This window comes from Passer montanus, unplaced genomic scaffold (genome assembly GCF_014805655.1).
Source record: "Passer montanus isolate IOZ18808 unplaced genomic scaffold, ASM1480565v1 scaffold38, whole genome shotgun sequence".
Classification (NCBI taxonomy): Eukaryota; Metazoa; Chordata; class Aves; order Passeriformes; family Passeridae; genus Passer; species Passer montanus.
Window position 1 is genome coordinate 3,863,071 of NW_024368596.1, and position 11,025 is coordinate 3,874,095.

Consider the following 11,025-nt stretch of genomic DNA (forward strand, 5'->3'; position numbering starts at 1 on the left):
TGCCGCAGTGTTATTTCTGCCAGGCAGTACAGCCAACAGCTGCTGTGCCTCTGTCTCCCCAAGATGCTGATGCAGCCGCCGATCCCGGTCATCGTGAGCAGCGTGCAGCAGCCCAGCGCCCGGAGGCCGCCGCAGGGCGCGCCCAAGAGGTCACCGCAGCCAGCCCTGGCGGGGACAAAGCACTACTGCAGCACCCACCTGCTGGCACCGCACCCGCTCCTCAGGGACCCCTGTGGCACAGCCCCCCAGGTCACTGCTGCTTCCTTGTCCTCACCGTCCGCTTTTCCAGCTGCTGAGTGCTTGTCTGCCCTGTGGCTCCTGCCCGCCGTCCCGTGCATCCCCTCCTGTTGGTTTTACTGCGTAGCTGGCATTGAGGGATTTCTGTCAGGAGTCAGTTGTGAGCAAGGTCACTCAACTGTAAAGATAAAAAACGGGTAGCCAAAAAGCATTTACCCCCCAGAGACTGCTGGAGCTGTCCTGGTGCCTGGGGAGGATGTGAATGGGAGGTCTGGGCTCTCACAACACAGTGCTCATTATTCCTAGCCAGTGAGAGTTGTGCTCTCATAACGCAGGAGTGGGTATCATTTTAAAAGATTACTTTTGCTCTGCCTGAGGAGTCTCAGAAGGCAGCTTTGAAAAAACAATTTTGTCACCACTAGACCTAAATCCACTATTAAGATGGGAAAGACTTGAGTTGTTCAAAAATAAAAAAGCCAAAACTGCTCCTTTAAAGGACAGATGAGATGCTTTCCTTGGAGGCTTCAAATTTGCACTTCCCCTCTTAAGCTGTTCTCTTCCTCCTCAAGCCTTTTGTGCCCTTACCCTTGCACTCTAATTTCTCAAAAGACTGTCTGGGGATGCCAGTACCTGCCCTGCAACCCCAAATGCTAATGGGTTGGTGGTCTTGAATAGAAATACTGCACCTACTGCTGTGTTCAGGGACAACATCCTGTTGTTCCTTCTCCTTTCCCCATCTGCCCACTGTAAGTGCTTATTTTATCCTTCCATTAGGGAGCTTTAAAACTTAGGTGGATACCCATGTCTTCATTTCAGGTACAGCAGCAGAAGCAGCAGCACCCAATGAGAGGAAGCCAAGGGCAGCAAACGTGCGTGCCAGGGCAGGCGAGCATTCCAGTGCCCTTCTACAACAGCCCCGTGGTGCTGTCCCAGGCACAGCCCATCGCCGTGGCCGCAGCCGCGCCGGCTGACCGCAGCGAGAGGCAGCCCCCGGCTGACTACAGCCAGGACAGGAGCCTCAGGTACCACAGCCTGCTGGGGCCACCCGGGGCACTGACAGAAAACAGAGTGCTTGGGCAGCAGGGCAGGCGTGGCTGGGCTCGGGGTGGTGGGACTGGGATGCCACAGCCAGCATGGGGATGGAACACGAGAGGATGGAACACGTGGGGATGGAACACGTGAGGATGGAACACGTGGGGATGGAACACGTGGGGATGGAACACGTGGGGATGGAACACGAGAGGATGGAACACGAGAGGATGGAACACATGAGGATGGAACACGTGGGGATGGAACATGGGCCACTGTTCCCTCTGTGGGGTGAGCCCGTGTGCAGGCAGGCAGGGTGCTGGGCACATCCTGCTGTATCATCAGGGGCCTCATATCCTCCATATTTCCATAGAGTAATCTAACCCTGCCCTCTGTCAGTTTAAAGTCAGTCCTCCTTGTCCTGTCGCTCCATGCCTTTGTCAAAAGTCCCTCTCCTGCTCTCTTTTAGCCCCTTTAGGTACTGGAAGGTGCTATAAGGGGTCCCTGGAGCCTTCTCTTCTCCAATCTCAACAATCCTAATCTTCCCAGCGTATATTCGCAGGAGAGGTGTGAGGTGATAAGAAGCATCCTATTTCATGAGCTTGTTTTCAAGGTTTCAAGGTTTTTTTCAAAGTTTGCCTGCTTTCATGGAGGATTTTCAAGGAGTTGTTTCTAGAGACTGACAGGACCTTGGAACCTGGACCTCTCCCTTCCCTGACCATGCTCTGTTTGCCTTCCACCACAGGATGCTGTTGGATCAGTCCATCCAAGCCATGATGCCCGCAGCCAACAGCAGTTGCCAGCCCGTGCAGAGCAGTGCCAGCAGGCAGCAAGGAAAGTGAGTCTCTGCTGGCCCTTATCTTCCTGCAGTGTCTTAGCAGGACACTTTGTGGCACTGAAAAAGACATGAAAACACCTGGTCACACAAACACAAACAGTCTCAGTCTGAAGTGAAACAAAAGTTTAGCCAGTTAGGAGAAAGATGAGAATACTTTTTAATTACAAAGAACTTTATGATAAATAAAGTGCATTGAAAGAAAAAGTAACCATTTCCTGGCTTTTGCAAAGCATAAAATGCTTGGCCAAGACATGGAGAAAATGTACAATCTTAAAAACCTTAATTTTCAGTAGTTTAGTCTGTACTTGGTGGGCAGAGGGGAATCAGGACCAACCTCTGCAAGGTCTGACCAGCCCTGCTCCAGGCTGGCTCCTGCTCCAGGCTCCCCAGTGCCCATTCTGAGGGAGGCTCTGGTGGGGCTCTCACACCTGGCTTTCCTCCTCGTGGCAGGTTTGTGGCCGAGCAGCAGAGCCTGCCTGCCCCGGCGCAGGGGCAGCCAGGCAGCTGCAGCAGCGCCCGGGCCCCGCCGCCCCTCTTCTCCCCGTCCCTGGTGATCCCACACAGCAGCTTCGCCTCCCACCAGGCCAGCACACCCCTTCACCTGCACCAGTGGCCACAGCAGCAGGCTCAGCAGCACCGCCTCTACCTTCAGGTATGGCAGCAGCAGCAGCTTTCTGAGGAGGCACAGGGATGGCTTAGGGATGGGTTGGGGTTTTTGGAAGAAATGGGGTTTATCTGGCTGATCAGACCTGGTCAGGGCCTTTGCACATCCTCTGTTGCATTGTATCTCCACACAGCCAGGTGTTCAGCCTTTCCAGGCTGACTCTGCACCTGCTCAAGGCCATATTTTCTAACAAACTCTGTTATCACACAGTGCACAGAAGAAATACCCAGTTTTTCAAACACAGCTTTTCATCCAGAGGAGCTCTGGTGGGAAGCTTGCTGTAGTCATGAAAAATGATGAGATAGAAGATCTTTGGAAAACATACCTCCTGCTGTTACATCTCATCATAGCAAGGTTTTTATCAGCTGCCATCACGGCTTTCTTTTAAAAAAAGGCTATTTCCCAACACACATCTCTGGACGAGGTGATTTTTGTTTTTTAGCACACAGTTTACATCATTACATGCTGAACTAGTGACACCACCAAGGAAAGGGCTTGTTGAAACTAATAATTCATCAGTAACACGCTCTCCAAGCCTTGCCTGGATGGCAGAGGTTAAGTTACAGTCCTCCAGGCAAAGATAGAAAAGAAAGCAAGAGGAGTAGGGTGAAAGCAGCCACACAGCAGGACTGGATTTAAAGAGGGAAATGAATCGCTGCTGTCAGCAAGTGTGGGCAGGAGCTGTCCCTGCTCTGGGTGTGTCCTCATGGGCTGCACTGCTGTCCTGAGCACCAGCAGTGTGGACAGCAGAATGATGGTGCTGGAACAGATAAATAGCTCCAGGGCCACAGTAAACCAGAGTTTGATGACACAGTGCCTTTAACAGCAAGTCCAGGTCTTTGAGGTACCAGCATGGGCAAGTACATGGTTACTCTAGAACCTCTTCCTTGGTTGTCTGAAGATCTTTCTTGTGAAAGATTTAAGTTGCACATCCTGCAGATTGTACCTCCAAGTAGCTTTTGGAGGTCTCCATTCCTGCTGGGCTCCCAGGAGCCTGTTGGGACAGATGGGTCCTGCTTTCCCTCTGGCTCTCCAGGCATTCTTGGTGTTGCTGACAGCAACAGCATCCTGAGGAGCACAGCTCCAGTTTAGGACTTGGTGCACACAGTGCAGGGCATGAGTCTCAGCACCAGCCCTGCAGCACGAGAGGGACAGCTGGGTGATGGGGCAGGTCTGACTGCTCAGATTTGTGTCTCCCCACAGATGCAAGGTCCTGAGCTGGTGCCCGGGGCTCCGACGCCGCGCGTTTTCCAGCCGCCCCACACCCCGCAGCAGAACCCCTTGAGCTACTTCCTGCACCCGCAGCAGCAGAGCCACCACACGCAGGGCCAGCCCTGCAACCTGCCTGACCTGCCCGAGATGCAGCTGCCCTGAGAGTGGCTTCTGGGAGACGAGGAGCACAGGGCTGCAGCCGCGGCGCGCGGGAGCACGGCACGACATGGCAGAGCACGGCACGGCAGAGGTCGGGCTCCGTGGGGACGTGGTGCCCGCAGGGATGGATGGTCTGACAGGGCTGCGTGGCTGCAGGGCCTCGTTTGTTGGCATTTCCATGCAGCCAGCCCCTGGTGCTGCTCTGGCAGCAGGGTGTGCCCTGGCCCAGCGGTGCCACTGGAGGCGGTGGCTTTCTCGCTGCAGGGAGGGGAGGTATCAGGCCGTCATGAAGCTCAGTTTGCAATGGGAAAAAACCTTTTTCCATTCAGGACTTCAATGCTGAAAGTCACTGTGAATTTAAGCCCAGCATTTGGAGCACATAGACTGTACCAGTCCACAGGACACCATTGGATTACCGTGTACATAACTCGTTTTGCTGTAGTAGGTCCATTGTGAATTCTTTTTCCTTTTTCTATACCTCAGTCCCGCAGGTTTTTTTTCCAGGAGTTTGGATAATGCTGCTAATTTACATAACACCACTTTTGCCTGAATTTCTTACTGTTGTTATACCAGCTCACATCGCAGCTAGTTCAATATTTGTCATGTTTTATTTTTGGTTAACACGTGAAGATAAATTTGTATGGTTTTTACTCCCTGTAGCCAAATATTTTTCAGGTTACAGACAAAGAATCTTTACTCCTTTTTTTTTTTTTTGTTTCAAGTGATGTAGTTGTAAATGTTTCTATTCATAAAAACAAACAAACATGCATAGAACAGCATATGACAGCAAACTTTGTGGTTTTGCTAGGTCATGTTTCAATTTGGCAAACCCAAAATATATAATCACAACACACACGATGTTACAAGCCCGTAGGGTCAGCAATAAATTGTATTTTTGTAAATTGTCACTTTTTAACTGTAAGTTTATATTTATGAATTGAAAAGCCAGTTTATTCCTCAGTGGGTGTATAGTTAAGTGTCCCTACTGTTTGTGTCTTTCCAAAGGAAAAATTTAAAAGTACATTTTTGGAGTGTTAGTAGCTGAGTACTAACTTTGGGCATTGTTAGAGCCCAAATGTAGATGGGTTTGGCCATTACTATAAACTTTGATAGGCAGTGAAGGCAGTGGGTAGTTAGGACCAGGTCCATCTAGCAGTAAAGATCTAGCTGGGAAACAGAGCAAGGTTTAGAGAGGAATTAGTTCCTAATGTTTAGTTCCTAATATCTGTTGAAACCAAGTAAAGAATGCTTGGTTTTGCCTTTTTTTTTTTTAAATTTGGTGTTTTGGGGGTTTTTTGTTTCCTTCTTTTCCTTCTGCAAGCCTCTTTCAGGCCCCTTGCAGCAGCTGGTGTTCCTGGTGTTACTGGTGGAGCAGCTTGTGGCACAAGCAGCTGCCAGCAGCCCTGTGTTTCAAGAAAAGGGCACAGCAGGGCTCCTCCAGCCCTGGTGCACCAGGGCTGTTCCCAGCAGCTCCTCCTGGGCCAGGGGATGGGGTTTTGCTGTGCACATTGCCTGGGGGAGTGGCAGGGGGACAGGCTGCTGGAGCTGGGGCAGCCAGGAGCTTTCAGGGACTGGTGCAAAGCCCTAGGGTGCTTTGGTGTTTTGGCCAGGGCAGAGGTGGATTTGTGAACAAAGCTGTGCCAACCCCTGGCTGTTCATGGGTCCCCTCCCTTGGGCAGAAGCAGCTGCAGGGTTGGCTTTGACTGGGACATTGAATGCACAGCTCCCAGGGCTACCAGACACGATGGATCCTGGGCTGCAGAGCTGGCCACAGGCGGCGTTCTGGGCATGCAGCTGGCCTCAGAATGGAGGCAGTGCGCTGCCCAACAGCCTGGGGTCCATTGCTGGGGCTCGTGCCTTGTCAGCAGCACAGTCCCTGGCTGGGCCCTGCCCACCCAGCACATGCAGGCCCTGGGTGCTGGGCAGCCAAGCAGCGGCTCTTGGACACAGTCTGAGCCAGCCCCTCCATCCCAAACCAGGAGAAATCGTGGCTACAGCAGAGCCATGGGGCAGGGCCACCTCGCTGCTGGTAGTGGGATTGGGAACACCTGCCTTTGTGGGGCAATCTGGGGCTGAAATATTAACACCTGAGCTTTGCTGCTCTGCAGGTTTGTTCTGCAGGAAGGGCCAGCACAGAGCCTGCAGGATAGGAACACTTGTTTTTAAAGCACTATTAGTTTTAGGGTCTCCCTTTCCCCATTCTAAGGCGGCCGGGTTGCTCATGAGGATGCAGTAGGAGGGGGTTGTATTTTTGGGAGTTGTTTGTGGGAATTTTTCCCACCATAGCCTTGGCACATAGCATTGGAGGGGAGGCAAACATATACCTGTGTTAGGGCTCCAGCATTGCAGTTTGTGATACAGGGTGGCTGGCTGGAGGGAAAGGCTGTGATTTCCCTGGCTTCCCCATTAAACCTGCATCACCCCAACACATCCCCAAGGCTGGTCTGCAGTGTCCCACCACCACACAGCCCAGCCATGGCAGGTGACAATCAAATGGCTGGGGTCAGGGGCTTGAGGGGTGTATTTTTTAACAGGGCTTGGTAGGGACAGAGCTGAGGCAGAGCAGTTTTCTGGCATTGCTGTGGCTTTGACAGCAAGTCAAAAAAAAAAAAAATGGGGTTGGGAAGGGGTTCTGGGGGAGGTGGGGGGCAGTGGGTGCACCAGACAGGGCCCTGCCCTGGGCACAGCCCTGCTGGTGGCAGCTGGGCTGCAGGGACAGAGGGCTGGGGCACAGCCCCTGCTCACAGCTCCCAGCGAGGAGCACAGGAGCTTGGTGAGGATGTTTACATGTTAGACCAGCCTTGCTAAAACCAGACCTAAAACGCACTTTATGATGTGCCCCCTTGTTCCCAGAGCCCCCCAGGCTGGTCTCGCTGGTGGGTGGGGGCTGCACAGTCCCAGGCACTGCTCACGGGTAGAGCCTTGTTTCTCAACATGTTCCAAAGGACAAAATCCCACCGACCCTTTCTGGGCGTGCTGGGCCTTTGCTCAGTCTGCCTCCAGCCAAGGACAAGGCTGAGTCAGGGCCAGGGGGGTTTTGCCTTATATTGTCACTCTCAAAAAAATAGATGGGTAAAAAAAAAATCTCTTTATTCAGGTTGATTTGTATTTGTTTACCTCGGTGTTAGCTATGGCCTGTGCTTTTATGACTCATTTGGAATTGAGGGTTGCTGGTGGGTTTGGTTCACTCCCCCAGCCTCCTACAAGAAAACAGAAGTGTGACTTGGTGACAAGCAGAGGGCAAGGATGTGACTGATGGCAGCCAGGGTTGGCCTCCAGTGTTGGTGTTGACCTATCAGTCATAAATGTTCTGGGGTTTTCTAGTACACAAGTACCTATATACCATAACTATATATAGATATACGTATTTTTAATATACATTTATATGTATGCAGATGTATATCTCTATATAAATATATATAGGCCACACAATTCCAGACCTCTGAAAACACAGGCAGCTTTAAATAATAAAGTCTTGCACTTTTAGCATATTTGTACATATAAGCTAAAGCCTGGTGGGTATAATCAGGCTGATTTGACAAACACAATGAGAAGTTACTGTATATATTGTATATAGTCCATGCAAGAAAAAAAAAGAAAATAAGAAAAACTCTAGAATTGAGTATAAATCTTGGTTTATTTTATATGATGTTGAATATAAATACATTTATAAATGTTACTATTCTTAAAAGTATTTTGTAATGGGAAAAAGTAAGTGTCTTATGAAGATGAACAGTAAAGATTTTATTCTTGTTTTGAATCTATGTCCCTGCACAGCTCCATTGAATGGGAGCCCATGCATTTTGACAAGCTTTAAACAGACTGTACATAGTATTTAAAAAAAAAATTAAGAAGAAATAAAATAATACTTGTAGGACCTCTTACACACTATGTACTCTTGTTATTCCCTGGGTGGTGTGGGGCTGTTAGGGATCTGGTCCCTAAGAGCAGCAGCCACTGTGTCCATGTGCACGGACAGCTGAAGGGACGGGGCTCAGGACAAGGATGGGGATTGCTGTGACCAGTGCCAGAGGCAAGAGGAGCAACACAGAAATTAGAAAGAACAGGGCATCAGGGTCTGCACACTGTGTTTGTATTTGGATGGACAAAGCAAGTGCCAGTACTCAGCAGCTCAGCACTGAAGCCAGCTCAGGCTTCAAAATCCAGGTCTCCATTTTAACTCCTCTTCTGGGAGGAAAGGAGCTTTGGCTTGCTCCTTGTTTTTCAAAGCACTGACTACATGTGGCTTTAACATGACCAACACTCTTGAAGGAACTTCCAGAGCAGGCCATCACAGGAAATAATAATGCCTCAAACACAGGGGTTTTTTACTTAAGGGAAACAATATTTTATTTAACACCCCATTTGTCTTACAGGACCTCTGCATACAACACATTGTATAAAAGCCAATCTGTCAGCACAAACATGTGCTGCCGTCTTGGTAAAGTGACAAAGCTATAGCAAAAAAGACAAAATAGCCTATTTTTCTGGAAACAAATCAGAGTATTTCCTTCTGTTTTAGTCCAGATAACAACAGCAATCACAATCAAGAACCTTGTATGGTACAATTGGATGAGAAACTTCTGATAAAATCAACACACAGCTATTTCTTAGTCACTACAGTAGCAAACTCTTTTAAAATTACACTATTATTTAGCCATTAGAGTGATGAACAAGTGGCTTGTTTTAGAAATGGATGGAAACAGAAAGTGATTATTCTGTATCACATGGCAGCAGCCACTTCCATGTCCTGGAAAATGCTACCAGTTTAATTACCATCAGTTGTCCCCCATGGTGGAAAGAGCTGGTGTTTTTCTTATGTGAGCTATCCCCTCCCCCCACATGCCCAAGCCCCGAGCTGGGCACACAGAGGCCAAGCAGGCAGTTCCTGGGGGGGCCAGGGCTGTCACTGGTCACCCAGAGCACAGGGAGCAGTCAGGCTCCAGAGCAGCACATTCCCTATGGCAGCACCAGAACATCACAGCTCTGCTGGCTGTGTCCCCAGCTACGGGTTAGCTCTGACAAAAGGCATCTCAGCACACAGAACATGGCCCAGCCACGAGGAGACTGTGCACTGTCCCCCACAGGCACTGCCAGTGCTGCAGGGTGACCATGACACAGCTGCCCTGTCACACTGCAGCAGGCACTGCAATTGTCAAGCTGGACAAACAGCATCAGCAGTTGTAGCAATCTACAGCTGTCTATTTTCTACTGAATGATGCAGCTTCATTTATTTCCTATGACTGAACCTGAAAATAAAGGCAGAAAACTTCATGGAAACTTATAGAAAAAAAGTAACATAGGTGAATGAAATGACACAACAATTCACTTAACCAAGCTGCTTCCTGTTCATGTGCACAGCCAGCACCCTCAGGTGATGTGATGGGAGTCTGGGGCCATCTCTGTATCACCAACTTCACCTGGCCAAGAAGCAGCACAGCACAGAGATCTCTGTCCCTGCCTGTGCAGGGCTTTGAAGTCAAGGCATCACTCTCCAGGAGTGAAGGAAGGGAATGAGCTGCTGCTGCTCTAGCTCCACCAGCCCCAGCTAAACCTGCATCTATTTGTTAGCCAGCCTGTCTGGAATAGGGATGGAAGGAGCTGGAACAGGAAAGGGAAGGTAAGAAGCTAGACACTAACTGCAGAGTTCCTCTGGCACAAGCACAGCTCAGCCTATGGTACACTGAGGTACCAGCTCAGCAAACACCTCTGGGTTACACTCCTTGGAAATCACTGGCACTTGCTAATTGACCTCTCCCCAGACAATCAGCCCATGATCCAGAGGCTCCAAAAGAAAGAAGCTGCCAGCTGGGCCATTGCCTGAGTGCTGCCAGCCTACTGAAAGTGACCTCTCTCCACCCTTCATCCTGCTGGATGCCTGGTCACTGTGACTAGTTTTCCTGGATCAGCCTGCAGGTGTATTACAGGAACAATTTAAAGACACCACCCCTTTTGGGAAAAAATAGAAATAAATTTAACAAAAAAATCCATGCAGTTAATAAAAGTTAGTGTTCCCCCTACATCATAGCCTTAAATCTATTTTGATATATATGCTCTTCATACATGGATATGACACCTGACAAGAGCTACTACCCAGCTGCCAAAGGCTCTACATCTCTTGGTGGGCACTAACAGAAAAGGGCACTGTACAAACTGAGCACCTTTTTACAACCAGGTAACAACAGAAGGTTGTTGTACTTTGCAAGCTCCTTCACCTTCTTCTGCACTTAGATCCTCACATCTTGGCTCTCAGTCAAATAAGTCCTTGAGTTTTAAGACTTTCATATCTCTGTTACTTTCATTAGCAAATAGTTCGCAGCTTTGGCTACTTGCTGACATAAACAGTATCTCTCATAAACCCACAAAAGCTTTTGGTATGGGCAGCTGTATCTATTCTCATGAGGCTCCATTAGTTTAATCATGGCTATTTGCAGAATTACTCACTGATCAAACCTTATCTGGGTACATCCTGGACTAGAAAAACATTATCTGCTTTGTATTTCTGAACAACTTTGTGAAAACATTTTTAAAAAGTGTGGCCCTATCCATATCCACATAAATGGATAAATTAGTTTTTATATTTTATACATAAAAATACAAATCAGCAGTATATTGTATCAACTGCAATCACTTTGTGAAGGCTTCTGAAAAAAGCTTCCTTATTCTCCACATATATGATACAGCTTTTGGACTTATTCAGTAAAACTTTATTTTACATTAATACCTGAGAGTATTGAGGAGAGTGTAAGACATAATTAATAAATTTAATACCAACTACAATGATGGCATTTCACAAAGTGCCTGTAACACAAGTCAGAAATTTGTTTTATTCTTCATTCACACTAGTATTGCACAAAAAGCCTCCGAAAGACACCATCCCCATTCT

At 48.8% G+C, this 11,025-nt stretch overlaps 1 protein-coding gene across 7 annotated transcripts in view; it reads left to right on the plus strand.

Annotated features, from left to right (window-relative positions):
* PASD1 (PAS domain containing repressor 1) overlaps window positions 1-8,276 on the plus strand; it is a 103,668-nt gene extending 95,392 nt beyond the window's left edge. For 3 of the 7 annotated variants that reach the window (XM_039717278.1, XM_039717279.1, XM_039717277.1), the window contains exons 18-22: window positions 64-249; window positions 1,054-1,259; window positions 2,012-2,104; window positions 2,555-2,756; window positions 3,972-4,142. In XM_039717278.1, the coding sequence (XP_039573212.1) occupies window positions 64-249; window positions 1,054-1,259; window positions 2,012-2,104; window positions 2,555-2,756; window positions 3,972-4,142 (858 nt within the window). Of the gene's footprint in view, window positions 1-63; window positions 250-1,053; window positions 1,260-2,011; window positions 2,105-2,554; window positions 2,757-3,971 lie in introns of all 7 variants that reach the window. The other 4 variants (XM_039717280.1, XM_039717281.1, XM_039717282.1 and 1 more) reach the window with 3 other exon arrangements.
* Window positions 8,277-11,025: the final 2,749 nt, after the last annotated feature.